Here is a 20,011-nt window from a genome sequence, read left to right on the forward strand (position 1 = left end):
AATTGTTTAACTTCTGATATACATTTAAAAATAAAGTAATCTACTCCTGAATTGTCCGTAAAAACGGCTAATATAATCCCGGGTTTTATTAATTCAATGAAATGGTTTTCGTTGCTGTTTTGGATTTGTCTTTCAATTACCTCAATTTCATGCACAAGTTAATATTGACGAAAAGTTCCGGCTTCGCTAGTACATGTAGTACAGGAATTACTTTCAGTTATAACATGAATAGCAGGACAAATTGCGAAGTAAAACATTCCGTGGACTTGTATTAAGTCTTTTAATATAGTTGGTGAATGCACCTTACTGAAGTGACGACTTTAAATGATCTATTTCGTAGTCCTTCCGCAACATAAATTAAAATTCGCATTTTACATTTAGAGAATTGTCTTGGTGTTTCCAATTTGTCTTTGCAAAAGTTGAACGAAGTTCATGTAATGAGATTTAATTTCCCTTTTCACGATTCTTTTAAATAAATCGATAAAAGCTACATATATAAACGATCAATAAAAATTGCAAAATTTAATTAATAACCTGTGTCGAATCTATGTCCCGGTCGGAGTCTATACATGTAGCAACATGCACTATTCTTTTTTTTTCGGCAGCCATCAACATCTTTTCCAAATTTCACCAAACGATTTGTTTCTATTATCTTAAACATTTAATTGAAACACGTCGGAAATTAGCGTTTTTCGGATTTTTCGACGTTTTTAGACGTTTGGACAAAATGGCTACCGTTTTGTAATGTGTTGAAAAAAATTATTCCTTTAAGACCCAAATATGTAGTTAATAAGAAAAGAATTTTGGCATTTTGTACTCTTCGTGTATCTAACTTTTGTTTTGATCAATTATAAATAACTTATTGAAATATCAGTTAAAAAATACGCGTTAACTGCTTTGAAAAATGAAATATCAACTTGGACAAAATGGCTACCGCTTGAAAAACGACTGTGTAGAGAAGATTTTAAAAAATCTGCAATATTTGAACTCACGTACAATGAGGCAAATATTTGTACTTTTGGTAGATGTTATTATTGTCTTACTCTTTTTATTCATTTTCCGCTATATCCACTTATAAAATTCACTTTCAGTCGTTAAGTTACCGACAAACGTCGTTGGACATGGCAAAATAACGGCTTCAACGACACAAAGAACCGACACATGTCGTTGTTCCTGCTAAGTTTCCGGAAGATCAGAGAATAAGAAATAGGATCACTATACATAAGAGTTAAACCAGTTTTTCACAAATGTAACGTTGGACATCCGTTTTTTTTCCACATAGCTTTGTTATTTTAATCCTCAAATATACTGGATATTACTTAGTATATGATCAAGAGCTATAAAAACATAATTTAAAACATATATTGAATTTGTTTTAATAGTGGTTCGTGTTTGGTAACATTTTTATTTTGTTTTGCGGAGGAAATTTCGAAGATTCTGTTTTAAATCCTAGGGGTTGTAGGAACATCGTGCGTAACGTTAACATGGACGCGGTTTACAATTTTCTCAAAACGGAACATACACAAAAGATACTGAACGAAAGAACAATACAGTCAGTCGGTTAGAAGTTTCTTGCGGCCACTTTATTCCCTTTGTAAACCTTGTAAAAAACCGCTTGATTCTGAGACTACTGTCTAAACACTGTGTGTTACAGTAGTCTCATCTTGTTGAGAAAGGGTAATAAACAACAGACTGTCACAATAAGTTTTAGAAAACAGAGAGTCTTCAATATTGCTGGGAACAGTATATCTAACATATATGTTCCTGGATATTGCATTAGGAACACCAACAATAAAATCATAAGATATATGCCGCAAGTAGGATAATGTATGAACCTGCCGATGAAATATATATAAAAAAAAAGTATTATTTCCAGACGTATTGTGTTGTTGAAATTTACACGACCGGCTCCTTGGGATATTACAGTATTATATATAGGATTTCTTTTGATTTATTTTATACGTTGTGAATCAACACTGGGTGGTTGTAGGGAATATAAGTTAAAGTGATTCACCATTAGACATTTTGTTTTCGATTACTTGTTTAATATCTTTTAGTAATATTCCTTAATTATTTAACTTATTTTCCATACGGTTTACAGTAACAGTAGTTTCTATATATATATTTAACTGTTCTTTAACATTTTCCCCATACTAGAAAAAATACGACAAAGCGGGTAAAGGGAAATAACTTCAGTTACACTCTTCATTTAGGAGGTGTGAATCTTGAAACGATAAACAAAAATTATTTTTTCCATTCCAGTTGTTTATGTCAAGAACAAGGTATTTTTCTTCAAAAAAACATAATTTGAATGAAAGAACATAGTATAATGTCTTTGAGTATGATATACGCAAAACAAAACTGTATCTGACTCACTCATCGAAGTACATCGGGTGTGGTCACACTCCTCACACAATTTTTACATTTCCTAGTAATCCTACATATTTTCCATCTAATCTAACGAATTTATCCAGTTACAGGTTGAGTACAAACCTCACCAAATGACTTAAATGAAAAATTTCCCATTTTATTTACTTATAAGTCATTAATAACAGTAACATTTTGACCATTATGAGATATAATATTTTGAATACTATTGTAACTTGTATATATATATTGCTTCCCAATCAATGAATCATGCCAATAGTCAATACTGTTATGTTTGTAAGCTTATTAACTTAGAAGTACTAATGCTGATGTATTGCTGTGTGATGTCATCATAGAATTGTTGATTAAAATTATTAGCTTTTAAATGGTAACTTCAACATGTTCAAAGAAAGTATTTTTAAGGATATTAGATTTTTCTGATTCAGTGAAAAGAATATTTCCATTATTTCCTTGCAATGGATGTACTAAATTTTCAGATTTCTTTTTAGTTAATTTTTTAAAATTTGATCATTTTTCCCTTAAAGATTTTGCTTCTCCAATTTTTTCACACAAGTCTTCAGACCATTTATTTTGGACATCTTTTTTTGTCATCTCAAAATCATTTTCTGCTTTTGCAACATATTCAAAATTTTCTAGTGTACTTCTTAATTTGAATTTCTTTTGGGCTTTGTTTAGTTTTCCTTTCATTTCTCTGATATCATCATTCCACCATGGAGGGTGTTGTATTATTGTTTTTTTCTTTGGTTTGACTAAGGGAATGCATTTTGTCATACAGTTTGTTAAAGTTTCTTCAAATCGGTTGTAGTTATTTTCTATATTTTCATTTTGAGGCAAGGATAATTTTGAAAATGATTCTTTTGCTATTTCTTTCCATGCATTCCAATCACATTTTTTGATATTCCAATATTCCTCTTCTGATGTATTTTCTTCATGAGGATTTCCTGCATTAAAATCTAACAATACTGCAATATGGTCTGATTGTACCTTTTCATGAGTTAGGGTTATACAATTTTTTACGTCATTAGATAGTTGCCTTGATATTAGAAATAAGTCTATTATTACAGAACTACTTGCTCTTCTTGTAGCCTGTCCATCATTAACACATATCAGCTTAGCTGTTGTCATACATTGTTCTAGTAGTTCTCCATGTTTATTTTCGACAGTATTGTTCCATTCGAAGGATTTAGCATGAATTCAGATCACCTACCAATATTAAATTGTTTAAATTTTTTTGTTGAATATGTGTACAAAGCTTTTTCATCAACTCTGGTTTATTTGGTGGGATGTACGGAACCCAAAGATGAAAAGTTTTGTTTTTGCTGTCTTTTACTTCAATACTGACCATTTCAATTTCTTTTAATTCCAAATGTTACTGCCTTTGTCCTATGAAATGAATGCTTGGCTTTAAAAATATTGCAGATCCTCCCCTTGCTTTGTTTGGTCTAGGTGATGTTATTGGTTTCCAATCACCAAATGAGAGTGGGTATTTTTTTCAGATTCAAATGATTCATTTATACATAAGATGTCAACATTATATTTTTCACAAATTTCTTTGAGTCCAATTGCTGTTTTAAAAGATTGAGTATTTAGAAATAGGATTTTCATTTTGATTAAATATATATGGTTAAATACAGTTTTTAAATTTATAAATATAAATCATAATTAAAGTTGTTTGTTTTATTGGGTAACAAAGTTATTAGGTGACAGATCTACATTGATCTATGGTCATACAGAGATGATCAAGCTTTAATAACCAAAAGAGTAAAAGGCTGTTTACATACATGTACAGATATCCCCAGCATAGTTATCTTTTTGCTAACTTGAATGTGCTTGCTCTATCTTAATACATGTATGTATAGTATCTGTAGGTTACAGACAATGACATAAGGGTTCTTATTACATGTATTAATAATTATATATGTTTGATGTAAGTTTTCATTTTTGTTAACAAAATGTAAAACAAACAGACTTATAAGACAAATGAAACTACCAGCCAGGATCATAATAGGTAGAATCTCCTCTACTGGAATAATGTTCTGTAATGAAAAAATAACACGTTTCTCACCTGCACAGATTTCATATTGCATCTTGGTAAACTGGGAATTTTGAAACACAATGTACCATCATTTTTAAAAAATTGTATCATCAAATCCATTGGAAATTATTTCAGATATATAATGACACCAGATCAATATGACATCACAAGACCATGATGCTTAAGTGGCCCTTGGGAGAACACTGTAGTATTTTAACAATACAAAAATTACATGGACTACCTATCAGTTATGAAAGTCTTGAAAAATACAGTAATAGTTTAAGTGGTACATGTAATAAGAATTTGAATAAAAACCACTATTTAGTTATTTATTATAAATATTCTAGACAGGGTATTAAAAATGCCATCACAGTGTAGCTTTTAAAGATTGTTAACATGGTGGAGGATCTCTTATTACTGGTACAAAAGACCATGCTCACTAATCATGCAGAACTAAGAAGTGAGGAGAAATCTGCATGGTCGACTTAATAGCAAAATAATGTATCCAGATATAGTGACTTGTCTTCCTGCAAACTGTAACATTATAAGCAACTTATATTTAAGACTAGAACTTTAGAATTGTGGCTCAGCATAGTAGTCAAGTTAAAACAACATTCAAAACATATATTCAATATTTTCTTGTCCAATAATGCCTGAAATGTTTGCTGCTTTACATTAAACAACTGTCAGATTAAGTAAAACATTTTTATTCAGAATTACAACCGTCATTTAAATTGATGTCGAAAATCTAACTTTATTTTACAGGAAAATGACATAAAAAGTGAATAAATGAGAAATGACTATGGGGGAAAACAACAAAGCTATGTATGGGAAGATGATCTTAGATGTGGTCATTGGTCCTTTGTTAGAAAGTGTAAGTATTTGAAAAATTCTCAATATTTTGGAAATCTTTATGATATGAAAATGATAGTCAGTTTACTGTTAATGTAAATGATATGTCAACCAACAATACGTAACTATATACACAGGGTAACAGGAATGTAAAATAAATAGAAGAATATGTGTTATGAGTGCCAATGAGACTACTCTCAATCAAAGTCACAATTTGTAAAAGTAAACCATGATAGTTCAAAGTAGGGCCTTCAACAGGGAGCCTTGGCTCACATGGAACAGCAAGCTATAAACAACCCCCAAAATGACTAGTGTAAAACTATTCAAACAGGAAAAAAACACTAGTCTAATCTATATAAAATACAAGAAACAAGAAATACTTATCATGCTTTCATTCAAATTCGAATTAAATGTCCGTGTGAACGAGGCATAAATCTGTATGTGTCTTAGAATTTAGTTTTTGTGTATTTATTATAGTTAGAAAAGAAAGACAAATCATCAGCACAGACATTACGAGCTTCTTTTTCAAAGGTAAGGATATAAATTGTAACATGTCTGCTGTCTACTCTGAACAAGATTCAAGATTAAAATTTTATTAACCTCAGACACATCAGTGTACAAGAGGTCAATATACATACATACACAAATAATTGAAATATATATACAGTAATTATAATACAATTATGAAAAACATTACATGTACAACAGCAGGAGCTAACACACATTTAACAACCATGTGATTGATTGGCAAAACCTTCTCCTTAGTCCACTTATCTTTAAATGATCTAACAAGTAATAATTTCTTAACAAAACTCATCAACTATACCAGGCTTATATTTTTGTATGGTAGAAACCTGTTTCATCTACAAAAGACTCAATGTTCAGTGATGCTTGAATAAAAAAAAGGCCAAAGTTGAAGAACATTTTAGGTGAAAAGTCCAAATTTGCTAAATATTGGGAAGAAAATCCATCAAACAATTCAAAACAAGTAAATAAAAAAATAACATAAATCTCTTGCATGATTATAGGTTGACACAACAGTGCCTGGATTTGTCCATGATTTCTTGAGGGGTATCCTGAAGAAAGCAGACATACACGACCACTTTGATATATGTGAAACACTGCTAAGATTAGGTGATGCACAAGGATATGATGGTATGTACATATATAACACATATATATTTAATGGTAGATTCAATCATTTGTGGTAACATCAATTTGAAACGTAATACAACACATAATAGTTATAATCAAGGCTCCATGATATTTATAATATGAACTTTTTAAGTTGTATGACAAATTAAGTTGGCTTTCATTTCACAGTTGAAATAAACATAGAAATGTGTTAGTGTGAAATAAGTACATTGCCAGGTTAAAGTTTGAGTTAAGATAGTTTACAATCTAGTCAATAACACATTTCAAACTTGGTACACATTTTGATGTTATATACTAAATTATGATTGTAACCAATTGCACTCTGAACACAAACTGAAGATATGATTTTGTGAAGTCAGTACATTTTAGGTGAAGTTTTGGGTGAAAGTTGTGGTCCCATCAATCTACAAGTAAGGGGCCTGTAATTCAGTGGTTGTCGTTTGTTGCTGTGTAAACCTGTAATACATATTTTTTTTCATTATTTTTTTTGTACATTAGTTAGGCCGTTAGTTTTCTCTTTTCAGTTGTTTTACATTTGTGATTTCAAGGCCTTTTATAGCTGACTATGCGGTTTGGCCTTTGCTCATTATTGAAGGCAATAAGGTGACCTATAGCTGTGTAATTTGGTCTCTTGTGAAGAGTTGTCTCATTGGAAACCATGTCACATTTTTTTTTTCTTTCATAAATCAGTATACTTATTCATACAGGTAAGAACGTTTTAAGTTATATACCCAGTTATGGTTGAACCATGATTTCATAATTCACTAAACAATATGAAAATGTGCTGGTGTGAAATAAGTACATTCCAAGATTAAAGTTTTTGACCAGACTGTTAGTTTTCAAGGTTCACAGAACATGGGAATGTGATAAGTGTGTAATTGGCATGTGTTCTGTGGAATTATATTCTTTTTATAAAACACCAGATTTTTAAGTGTCGTTTTAATGTCTTTTATACAGAAATATTAGACAGCGAATTGACAGGTACAAAAGAGTGTTTTCTGGGAATCCATCTTACAACGTTTGACTAGCACGCATATCAGCACCTGGCTTAATAATCATAAACTTGGAATCCACTAAAACAAATAACTTTCATTTCTTCATATACTTTTTTAAACCTACTACAAACATGACAAAGTGGCTTTCACAAGTGCATGTCTGAAAGATACCTTAAACTGATATTTATTAATTCTACTAGCATTCCACTAGGATATCAAAATTATTGAGACAGCTGTTTTTAGTTTAAATAACACTGAAGATTTAAGAAATGCTTTATTTGTTTTTATTATAAGTGAAAATGAATTTACCAGTCCTGTTGATTCATTATTATTTTTGGGATACCAATTTTAATGCGTTTGGTGGGTACAGGCAATCCCTGAATTAAAGTGTTGAACGAGGTGCAAATTTTCTAAAGCTTGCATGCAGACTTTTCCAAAACCACAAAATAAAATATCCAAGAAATTGGTATTTACGTTAATAAATTACTCCACAGTAAATAAAATAGTAACTAGATTTAAATGATCCTCTTTAGTTATTATTAAAGACCTTGGATAGATTATACTGTTTAAATATTCTATAAATTACAAGACATATGAGATATAAAAATAAAAAAATAAATCTGTAACTTTTTTCCTTTAATTAACTCATTTTTAATCATATCTCATACTGCATGTAGCTGGTTCGTATTGTTTATACTAAAAGTCTCTCCTGCCTTTAAAGGTATACTGATTGTGACAACTTTTTCTCCTTCAATATAGAAATGAAATTGTTCCTTTGAAATGTGTTTTAATAACTAAAACACAATTTGCTTTATTCTGTCATCTTTTGTTGCATTTAAGTGTGTATGATTTTTGTTTAGAGCTAATTTCCTAGTGCTTGTAGAGTAAAACTTAGCTTAATCTGTTTGTTTACTTTGTATAAATGTCAACCAATCGTAAAAAAGATTGTCATCTTTTTAAACAATATATATAAGTATAGTTAAACCTGTATATATTACATTAAAGTTTGATTGGACATAATCCTGATTATAATTGTACAATTTTCAAACAGCGAGCAAGCCAACCAAAGTCTTACTCTACATGCATTAGGAAATTAGCTCTTACGGTGATGGGAGTCAGCTATTTTATAAAATTGCTTGATTTCTGATTTTGTTCTGTGAGGAGGATAAATCTGTCGAAAGTTTGTTTTATATTTTTGTGCTCAAATGTAATATGCCAGCTGTTATATGCTTCTTTTGTTTATTTATCACACTTGAAAATCTCACATAGCCTTGTGGTTGTTATCAAAACATCAATAATTTGTACTAATCAAATAAAATTGATTGTAATATTTTACTTCTGATCATGGAAGTATTATATTGACAGGAACTCCAACAAACCGACTTCAAACGTTTATAGTGCGATGCCGCAAAATCGTTAAGTATCTGTTAATTAATTTGACATCTTTCAATTAGTTGTATCGATGCATGGGTTCAACGACGTTTTCGGGATACTCGTAATTACGGAATTTACCGAAGTAACCGGATGTATACATAAATGTCAAGGATATGACATTTAACGACCATGCCAATATTTGGCAGTTGACAATTTATAGTTTTTAGGTTTTCTATGTTAATAAACTATCAACATTTACAAATATTTCACTAATCAATATGGACATGCACGATTTTGATGATGAAGAATTTGAAAAAATTATCGGAGAAGAAATTGAAGAGTTTTATTGCTTTTGTAAATCTGAAACATGTTCAATAGAAAAGATGATTCCGTGTGAAGGACCCGACTGCAAAACAAAATTTTTCCACCCAAAATTTTTTTCATATATGAAATGGATTTGCTAAAATATGTTTAAGGCAGTAAGGTGACCTATAGTTGAAAACTTCTGTTTCATTTGATCTCTGGTTGAGAGTAGTCTTATTGGCAATCATATCTTCTTATTTTTATATTGAATTATAATAAATGTCTTGTGTAAGGAAACAAATAGTTGTAATCTGCATGTATAATTGAGGTTTACTGCTAACAAATCACTTGTTGAATTGTTTACTGAAAGTCCGGTGTCAAATGTTTCATTCATTTCAACAAAAAGAAAATTTTATAAATTTCCCAAAACAAATCCGTCAGACGCCAGAGCAATCTCGGACGAGGTTGAATTAAAAAAAAAAAAAGAAGGTGTACATGTAATCTGTGTTTTAACTTGATACATACTATATGGAGAGACAATCACGGGCGTATAATTATACACCTCTTAGTGCTTAAAACAATTTCTATAAATATGTTAAGTTACATTTTACGATCGAGAAAACTATTAATATTTGTGTTACACTCGATTAAAATTTACAATCTTTAACTTAAAATTTGAGTTATCAGGCGCCATCAGGCACACTAAACGGACATCAAATTATTTTCTGCAAACACTCTACTTCAGAGTCATGTAATCTGCATAATCCGATATTTCCCGATTTCCTAGTTCTAGTGATAAAAACATATTAGACAAAACTAAAAATAATCTTACTTTCTTTCCAAATACAATTATTTTTCTTTTGTCATTCTGTTAAATATGGACCGATTTTTAAGATTGTTTCAGCTGTAGTCTTTAATTATTGAATAGAAACAGGTGTCGTTATTCATGTAGCGATTCGCAATTAGCCACGGGAGTTTCCGTGTTTATTTACATTGGTAGGTAGATTAGACCCTCGATAACAGATCACGTGATAAGATCAGTTTCTGTAAACTACACACGCGAGGGCGGCATCGCAGATACCCCACAAAGGAGTTATCACATACTTGACATACTGAGTCGGAACCTTTTATTTTCCTAAAGAAATCAGTGGGGTGCGAATGTGCTAATTTTTTGTTGGAGTTCCTGTCAATATAATACTTCCATGTTCTGATATATATTAAATAAAGTGATGACTTTTTCTTGATATAATCTAACTGTTGAGTAGAGACTGTTATATATACATTATAAAAAAAGTCTATTGTTTTGTAATGCCCCCTCCCCATATAAAATTTGTTACAAGCTCCTTTGTTGAATCAAACACAAGCTCTGTTATAAGAAAAAAAATATTTTTGACTGCAGGAAATGATAAATCCTTACTTCCATCTATTGGGTTCTTATATAAAAAACTGAAATGGTTAGATTTCCGAATTTATGGCTGGCTTTACTAAAGAACAATTGTCTTAATATGCAAATTTGCTTTGGTAATTGATGACCTATTATTATTACCATAAACAGAACATGTACTATGCATTATGGGAAAACAAAAAGATAATATGGCCTTGGTATATTCAGTTATTTTTTTCATGTATTTCTTTGTATATTAAAACATTGTTTTTGTACTCTTTATCTTTATAGCATCCAAAACCACACCAAGTGGAGCTGCTATGCATCCATCCAGTAAAGGTGAGAATATGAAAATAAGAAGATGTGGTATGAAATCCAATGAGAAAACTCTCAACCAGAGACCATTGACATAAAAATTAACAACTATTAGTCAGTGTATGCAGTGTATCCCAAACTCTGTCTGAACGACAAAATATCAGACAAAAATTCATTCGGTCATATAGAATTTTTAGGATTTTTTGGTTGAACATATAGTAGAAAAGTTCAAATTTGTTTTTCGGTCAGACAAACCCTAAAACAGTTTGGCACAAACTGGTGTATGGTGAGCAAAACCATACAATATATTAAGCATGTTAACTCTGTTTCTATATGTATTTACGAACAACAGAAGTTTATTGATCAGTTTGTTGTTAAGTAAATATTAAAAAACACTTTTAAGTTGTTTCGCCATTATGTAAAATGATACAGAATTCTTCATTATGTACTAGACAGTCTCTGTTACTGGATGATCTAGGTGGTAGATATCAATTAAAAGACTTTATCAGCCTATTAAAATTAAATCAAGAATATAATGAAAAGTTAGAAACTATTATGAGGTTAGTGCCAATATTAGTGAGAGATTTGTTTGTGGTAAAGTTATTCATATTGTATAATGCAAAGAACTTTTTTTTTTCAGAATTAAGATTGCTCAGACCTGAACCATCATTCCAAGAATTAAACAGATGTGCCACAAACCTTAAAACCATATTAAGTCGCATTCCAATACAAATTGATGACCGAAAACAATTCCTAGAAACCATTAAGTAAGTCTTAGTGATAAAAAAATATTTTGAAGCTTGATCGTCTAATTAAAGAATGATATGGGAGATAATTCAATTTGTCTCAAGGAGAACTTTGAAAAAAAGATTGCATAGCCAGGACTGATTGGTGACAGTGTTTTTATACTGCCCGGTAAAACCTGATTGGTGACAGTGTTTTTATATTGCCCGGTAAAACTATATCAAATTAAATTCACTGAAAAAGACTCTTATAAAAATATCATGTAGAACTCTGTATGGAAAATAACTCCTTGATAAAAAATCTATTTAGTCTTTGTCTTCTGCAGAACTCCAATTTAGAGATTTGTTTACTTTGTATACCTCAAGCTATTTCATTCCAATACACAGAACTCATTATTGTTCTTTTTTTTAAAGAACAAGGAAGAAAATTCTCTAAAAAGTGTTCTGTCTTTAAAAAAGATGTTTATCAATGACAGTTTATAAAGATAAAGAATAAAGATGGTTATAAAGATGAGACATCTTAAATACTTTGATTTCTCTTCAAGATTATTATTTTGAAATGAAAAAAAAATAAAAATTGTACATATAATCTTACAATACTGTAAATTTCTTTTATGTTTTATTTTCCCAGAGAAATTGCTGGTTCCATAAAACATTTATTAGATGCCTTCAACAAAGTAATAGCTGAGATACCTGGTGGTGAGAGTGGAAGTAAACAGGTATAGTTTAACATAAAATTATTTGTCTTCTCAAAACATCTGGGGTTAAAGTCATAAAACTTTGTTCAGTGCTCAAAGCACAAAAATCATGCTAGAAACATGAAATCTAGCATTTTGCTTGGTTGTTTTTGGAGTATGAGTACAAAAAACTGACTCGAAAGTTTAATGACTTCAAGGCCAGAGATGTAATGTTGAGCGACTCCATCTATGGTATCAGCAGTCCATATTATCATAAAAACTAATGAACTTATTTCTGACAAATTTACATGTATTTTGTGTCATGTCTAGCAAAATGTAGTCACATTATCTAGGGAATAATGGGGCCTCGGTGGCCGAGTGGTCTAAGTAGTTACTTCTGTAATCACTAGCCAGTCAACCCTGAGGTTGTGAGTTCAAACCCTGCTGGTGCGGGTGCACTCAACTCTAATCATAATTGACTAGGATTGTCAGTTTTTCTATCGAAGGTTGGTTGTTTTCTCTGGGCACTCCGGCTTCCTTCACCAATAAAAATTGGCTGCTAGGAAATAGCCTAAATGTGGAGCTTTAAAGTGGCTTTAAAACACCAAAAATCATAATCAAATCTAGGGCATAATAAATAGTTTTATCAGAAGCATCAAAACAAAACCATGTAATATAATACCACATAAGATAACATCATACATGTATATAATCCAATTCTCTAAAAACATGTATTATATCAATCTGTTAAATTTACGTAAATGAACTGATTTTATTCAAATTCACTTATATTTTGTGTCATGATTAGCATATAATACTAGTTTGTAAATAAAGAGACAGGTGTAATGGCATCAAAATGCAGAATTTTATTTTGGTCAATTGTTGTTCATTTAATTTCCAGTGGCAAATATTTGTATTAAACTAGAATAAAGAATTAACATGGCAGGTTCTGCATGGTTGAGAAAATTGGACGTCATTGTTATACAGACCGTGCGAGGGATGTAAATTCAGTCAAGGTTGCTAAACATTTCCATCATCATCAGCCATTGTAATATAGATATACGAAGATGTGGTATGAGTTCCAATGAGACAACTCTCCATCCAAATAACAATTTATAAAAGTAAACTATTAAAGGTCAATGAACATCCTTCAACACGGAGCCTTGGCTAACACTGAACAACAAGCTATAAAGGGCCCCAAAATTACTAGTGTATAACCATTCAAACAGGAAAACCAACAGTCTAAACTATATAAAAAACAAGAAACGTGAAACACGTATAAATTACATAAACAACTACTGTACATCAGATTCCTGACTTAAAACAGGTGCAAATAATACCCATAATATCCCTGACTCTCACATGCCCTTGATTTGGCGATACAACAAATCTTTTTCTGCTGCCAAAATCTGTGCTCAAGGATTTAAAATATTTGAAATTATAAAAGATATGATTGAAGTATCAAATGTACAGGAACTTTTGTTTATTATCTATAATTTACTTTCTGTTTTTAGATTTTAGAAGATAGGAAAAAAGAATTTGTAAGATATTCTAAGAAGTTCAGCAATATGCTAAAAGCCTTCTTCAGAGATGGCAGCCAGTAAGTTACATAGATAACATATATATATAAAATAATGAAATGTGGTATCAATGCCAATGAGATAACTATCCACCAGAGACAAGGACAAGGATATCAACAACTGTAGATCACAGTTGACTTTTAACATTTTCTTTTGCTTCTTTTTTCTTAGTTTCAGTTATATGTTTTGTTATACATTTTTAAATATTTCTTACAAAGCTTGTAGTTATTAAAAGTTACATTTAATTTGAATTGAATTTGAATCAAATGTAAATCGAATTCGCTAATCGCGTTCACCCACTCTTCCTTTTTAATTTGGATTGATTTGAATTGGCTAATTTGCATAAACCAATTCGCATTAGAAATCTGTTTTTGTTGATACGAATTCAAAGTTAAAGTTGTTCGAACAGTAAAGCAAATTTAATCGCATTGCAATTAGAATTAATGTTTGGACGTCAAATGTTTTCAATGTGGATTAAACTAATTCAAATTAGTTAATGGAATTATGTGTGAACGCAGCATAAGTAAAAATCAGAAAAGAGAGTACATTTTTTTCTCTTAAATATGTAGGAAGAAGAATTAAATCTAGTTATTATTTTTATGTTGCCTTCAACATCTGATAAGCTACCAGGACTAAGCAACAATCTACGAGAAGCAAAACAAATCATACCAGTTAATTTAATATTTAAGGAATAATTGTAATATTTTTTTCTGTCTATGAAGAAATAACATAAAAATGTGATGCACACATACATGTGATGGACTGTAAAACTCAGATCATGAGATTGGGAAATTTTGGTCTGGAGATAAGGACATTTATTGCCATAAATGTTGTCGTAAATGTAACCATGTGATGATTAAAATTGTCTTTTGAAGTGTTTTTTTCTTCAACTTTGAATCCAAATGTAATATGTTTATAGTACCTTTGTACTATAAAATATTCTTTTTCTTTATTCAATCTAATATCCTTTTATTAGAGAACATTCTTGAATATCATGTCTTTTATATACTTTGATTCTCATTATTCGATTTAACAATTGCTGCAAAATGAACAATTATTTTTTTTGTCTGTAGCAATTTTATACGACCACAAAATTTTTTTTGCGTCGTATAATGGTATCATGTTGTTGTCGTCGTCTGCATCGTCCCAAGACGCCTTTAGTTTCGGGACAATAACTTTTGTTTTAGTGAATGGATCTCTATAAATTTTTACCAGAAGGTTTAATACCACTAAAGGAAGGTTGGGATTGATTTTAGGGGTTATGGTCCTAATAGTTTAGGAATAAGGGGCCAAAAAGGGGGGCCAAAATAAGCATTTTTGTAGTTTTCAAACAATAACTTGTGTTTAAGTGTAGGTTATTTTAAAGTGTGCACCACAATTCAATACTTAAAATAGACAGAAAAAATATTATAGTCATTCCTTATAATTTAATTCTAATATCCATTTTAAGCCGGAATAAATCATGAAAAAGCATTGATGAGGTCTTGGTCACATGATAAAATTATGTCTATGAGCTGAGAACCATTACACTGTTGGCCAATCAGAAGACGTGTTACATCCAAAATTGAATTATTAGTAAATATTTTTTATCAAACTTTGAATGAAGTAAAAATAATTATTTTGTGTTCTAATAATTCCAGAGATAATTTAGCTGTGTACAGAACTTTACATATTATATTGATAAATTATATATTCAAATTTTCTCTCTTGCAGAAGACAGAATGTGTTTCTAAGTGCTAATTTCTTGATCTACCAGACGAATGTCATTTTAAGAACTGTGAAACAAGAAACAGAGAGAGAATGAATCTCGAACCAAACATGCATCAGCTAGATGTCTGTTGTATAAACATTTAGTTTGATTTATTTTAGCAAACCTTTCTTTCATTTTTATGAGGGAATTATTTGATAGTAGGCTACATACATATGTAAACCTGGAAAATGTTTGTAGCTGTTTTATTTTTACTCATTTTCATACCAAAACAGATTAAATTATTAAAATTTAAACATATTTGATGTATTTCACATGTATAAATGTGGAAAAGTTGACAAAAATAAATTTTATGTGATGACTATTATTTATTCAACATATTCAAAAGTGTGTTTACAATAGACCACTTTCGAGATCAACTTTCACTGTGAAAAATTCGTCAATTATATGCGCCTTTATGACGTCATTTACCAGATAGAGGGAATCGCCTGTATCCTGCACTATTACCGTTCATCAAGCGTCTTAGTGATCGTCATTATGCAGGATAAACTAGAAAAAAAGTTTGTTTTGTAAGAACTTAATCACAATCCCCTTATGACAGCAGTGCTGATTGTCAATTATGAGAATCTAATTTGCCAAATAATTTGTGCAATATAGCAATGTAGTTTTCCAACCACTCCCTCAACATTGGAAAGGAAGTGATGATGCCCCTAAACACGCCAATGATGTTCACTTAAACCAGAGCTTTTGACAGAAATGCATTGAACTCGGAAGTTGTCTATTAGAATGTGTCATTTATTGAAATTTTTTCTTGCAAGAATAAAATATTTTTAAAACTAGATGTGTCAAAGCGACACGAATGGCCCCGTCTCAAAAAGTTGAAACATCTGCAATTTCAATAATGTTTTGTGGACACAAACATGTTGATAGTCTCACATATCAAAAATCAGCTAAAAAGCTGGAGGCGTATAGAAAAAGGTCCATATAACTGTGATTTTCAACAATTTATCGACATATCTTGGTTAACTCACATGCCAAAAATCAGATCAATATCTGAAGGCGTTTAGATAAAAACTCTGTATAATGGTTTGTTGTGGAAAGACGGAATTACAGATTTTCAGAATTACCGAATTACGGACAAGGTTAAAACTATATGGCACCGACAACTTTGTTGCGTGGCCATAAAAATTGGACCTATCAGCCCTACTGCTTTTAGCATTTTATTTACTGGGAAAGAAGATACTTGAACTTTTTTTAAATATATTTACCAATTTTGTTGTTCAGGTAAGAATCTAGTACATGTACTTGATTAATTAAGGACATTTTTTTTTGGTGGGGGGGATTAAACACCACCCGGTTTCAGGGTCAAATAATACTATTGTTATCAGCTTCCTAATTGTAAAATAGTGGATAAATGTTTGGCTTAACAATGTATGACAAGTGGTTTATTTCACAATAGACACAGATAGATTTTAAATTAGAAATGAATACAACAATATTTTTTGTGGTTTATCTTCCTTGACCAAAAAAATATAGGTATTGCATGATAGAAATACACTAAGTGGATTTAGACTTTTTAGATATGAGGCCAAGTGAAATGAAAATCATACTTTTAGTTGCCTCATGAAATAAATTTAAGGTTATAGATTAGAAACTAAGATCTTGTTTTATTTTATTCAATATCCAAAAATAAGGACTTCATTGTTGTCTGAACTATGCATATTAAAAATATTAACCTAAAAGAAAATTTTGCATAAGGGGGATAAGAATAAGTTTAGCTAGGGGTAGGTAGTGGTAGATTCAGGGGGGATGGTTCTAGGGGTTGGAATTCCCCATTTTTATCCTGGGTTGACACCTCCCCCTTTATCCTAGGTTGGGACACCCCCCTTTTTGTCGAGCCTTTGACTTTAGTCGAAAAAGCGAGACTAAGCGATCCTACATTCCGTCGTCGGCGGCGGCGTCCACAAATATTCACTCTGTGGTTAAAGTTTTTGAAATTTTAATAACTTTCTTAAACTATACTGAATTTCTACCAAACTTAGACAGAAGCTTGTTTATGATCATAAAAAAGTATCCAGAAGTAAATTTTTTCCGTATTTTACTTATAAATGGACTTAGTTTTTCTGCGAGGAAACATTACATTCACTCTGTGGTTAAAGTTTTTAAAATTTTAATAACTTTCATAAACTATCCTTGATTTGTACCAAACTTGGACAGAAGCTTGTTTATGATCATAATATAGTATGAAGAAGAAAATTTTGTAAAAATAAATTTCCACTTTTCCGTATTTTACTTATAAATGGACTTAGTTTTTTTGCCAGAAGCAAAACATTCACTCTGTGGTTTAAGTTTTTAAAATTTTTATAATGTTCTTAAACTATCCTGGATTTCTACCAAACTTAGACAAAAGCTTGTTTCTGATCATAAGATATTATTCAGAAGTAAATTTTGTAAAAAAAAAATCACTTTTTCTGTATTTTACTTATAAATGGACTTAGTTTTTCTTCCAGTTAACATTACATACAGTCTGCAGTTAAAGTTTATAAAACATTTATTAGATTCATAACCTATCCTGGATTTTTTTACCAAACTTGGAATCTTCTTCAATCAAAAGACAGTATCGAGAGGGAAATTTTTATTGATGTTTTTCCTCATTTTTGTTGAGTCTGCGATTAACAGCAAAAGTAGGCGAGACACTGGGTTCCGTGGAAACCTTACAAATTTTTTTTAAATATTTGGATTCGCCCCTGGCAGGCACAAGCACTTGTCTCAGAAAAAAAAACCTATATACCTAAATAAAACACATTAAGGTGTATAGGAAATTTTTTTTCTGAGACAAGTGCCTTTTTTTTTCTGAGACAAGTGCCTGTGCTGGCAGGAAATTGTATATTATTTTATTTGGCCTAAGATGAAATACCTCACTTGTTTTTACGGTCCCATATTGGTAGATAAAACTAAATTGGGACACTGAGATTAATGCTTCTGCTCATGCTTAAGTAAGGCTAGGATAAGATTAGTGACCATTTATTGACCGCTTGAATAAAATATAATAAAACAAAGAACTTTTCAAACATTTGGTAGAATGTGTCTCATGTATCAGTTCTAAAATATATTTGAATTTTTAATTGCATCCTGAGGTTTTCAACTTCTTGTATTTAAAGAAAACTGTTGAACCTTGCAAAATAGCCCCAATTTCAGATTGTACTAAATCAATATGTCTTATACATATATATATATATGTCAATTGAGAGGCAAATTAATGTCTCTTGTCATATCTCCTTCTTCTCTTTAATGCAAGCAATAGTCAATAGTCATAATTTTCTTGCCTAGAATAGATAAAGCATGCTTGAAGCATACAATTTCATATAACATATTTATATAGACATTATTTATGATTGTATAATTTAACTATATCCTCAATAATAGACAAGCTGCTGGAAGAAAGACTGAATAACAATTGAAGTTTATTTTATAAGTGTTAATGATAGTTGATATACTTTTTTAATGTCGATAATGGACTGATCACTTTTTGCTGTAAAAGTTTAATTTGGCAGACTAAAAAACAACTTTGGGATTCTCAGGTCCCCCCTCATCTCTTCAATATCTACCTCATAAATAAATTTGATCTTTTGACCTAAAAAGACAGAAGAGTCAAAGAACTTTTCATTTCTTGAATAAATATCAGATGTTCTTATATAAAATAATGGTCAGATGTACCTCCTTACCTGACATAAATTTTTGACAAATTACTTTAGAATCTATTTATAGATTTAATGATGGCGGCCTTATTGAATTTAAGTTTGTTTTTGTTGATTTGAAAATTTTACGTTCTGTTCATTTTGATATAGAGTCCTAATCTCTATGGGTGAACATTCCAATATAATACAAATGGCAAATTTATGTTTATTTATTATTCACTTTAAGTTTCACATTGTATTCTACATGTATTTAACAACACTTGTCCCATTTAGGGACGACATCAAAATTTCAATGTAGGATAAAAAACTTAATTCACATAGTTTTTACACTAACCCCCCACACCCCCCGTCTTAACTTAATTTGGGAAAAATTGATTTACCTATATGGATATATGTAAAATCGATTTTGAATTAACAAAACTTGTAGCAATGTTAACCCCCCACCCCCAAACTATTTGATTTAAGTTTTTTATCCTACATCGATCTTTTGATGTCGTCCCTTATGTGTAATTTTGTCTCAGTTTTTGTGTAATCTTAAATTAACCATGATTTATTATTCCATATTTTTTGTCAATTGAAAGTTGTCTCCTATTATATATATTTCCTTTTTCAAGTTTTTGGGAGGTGGGTACCTTGTACATATGTGGAAGTTTTGTTACTGTGGCAGAGGAAAAATTTAAAGAAAAAATATAACTTACAATCAAGATTATTATATATAGATATTAAAATATCAGTAGATTTTGAAATATATTGAAAAAAAGGTTATGTAAAAAAATTATGTAGTATTATCCTATTAAGTTTTCT

General features: G+C 30.6%; 1 protein-coding gene across 3 annotated transcripts; it reads left to right on the plus strand.

Moving 5' to 3' along the window:
* The first annotated feature begins 2,194 nt into the window (after positions 1-2,194).
* LOC143069388 (programmed cell death protein 10-like) lies at positions 2,195-15,873 on the plus strand. 3 transcript variants are annotated; one of them, XM_076243997.1, is made up of 10 exons: positions 2,195-2,282; positions 5,189-5,297; positions 5,753-5,806; positions 6,304-6,430; positions 7,388-7,411; positions 10,778-10,825; positions 11,442-11,568; positions 12,176-12,263; positions 13,736-13,821; positions 15,515-15,873. In XM_076243997.1, the coding sequence occupies exons 2-10, from the start codon at positions 5,220-5,222 to the stop codon at positions 15,603-15,605; spliced, it is 723 nt and encodes a 240-aa protein (XP_076100112.1). In that variant the 5' UTR covers positions 2,195-2,282; positions 5,189-5,219; the 3' UTR covers positions 15,606-15,873. The 3 variants fall into 3 exon arrangements, with proteins under 3 accessions (XP_076100112.1, XP_076100114.1, XP_076100113.1); XM_076243998.1 differs by lacking the exon at positions 2,195-2,282 and adding an exon at positions 2,460-2,480; XM_076243999.1 differs by lacking the exon at positions 7,388-7,411 and having other exon boundaries at positions 2,200-2,282.
* The last annotated feature ends 4,138 nt before the right edge of the window (positions 15,874-20,011 follow it).

Source organism: Mytilus galloprovincialis, chromosome 3, assembly GCF_965363235.1.
Source record: "Mytilus galloprovincialis chromosome 3, xbMytGall1.hap1.1, whole genome shotgun sequence".
NCBI lineage: Eukaryota > Metazoa > Mollusca > Bivalvia > Mytilida > Mytilidae > Mytilus > Mytilus galloprovincialis.

Bases quoted from the DNA above. Each gene is read 5' to 3' on its own strand.
- LOC143069388 (XM_076243997.1), top strand. From the start codon at position 5,220: ATGACTATGGGGGAAAACAACAAAGCTATGTATGGGAAGATGATCTTA. The intron at 10,826-11,441 runs GTGAGAATATGA...TTTTTTTTTCAG, and splicing joins TATGCATCCATCCAGTAAAG to AATTAAGATTGCTCAGACCT. The intron at 11,569-12,175 runs GTAAGTCTTAGT...TTATTTTCCCAG, and splicing joins CAATTCCTAGAAACCATTAA to AGAAATTGCTGGTTCCATAA.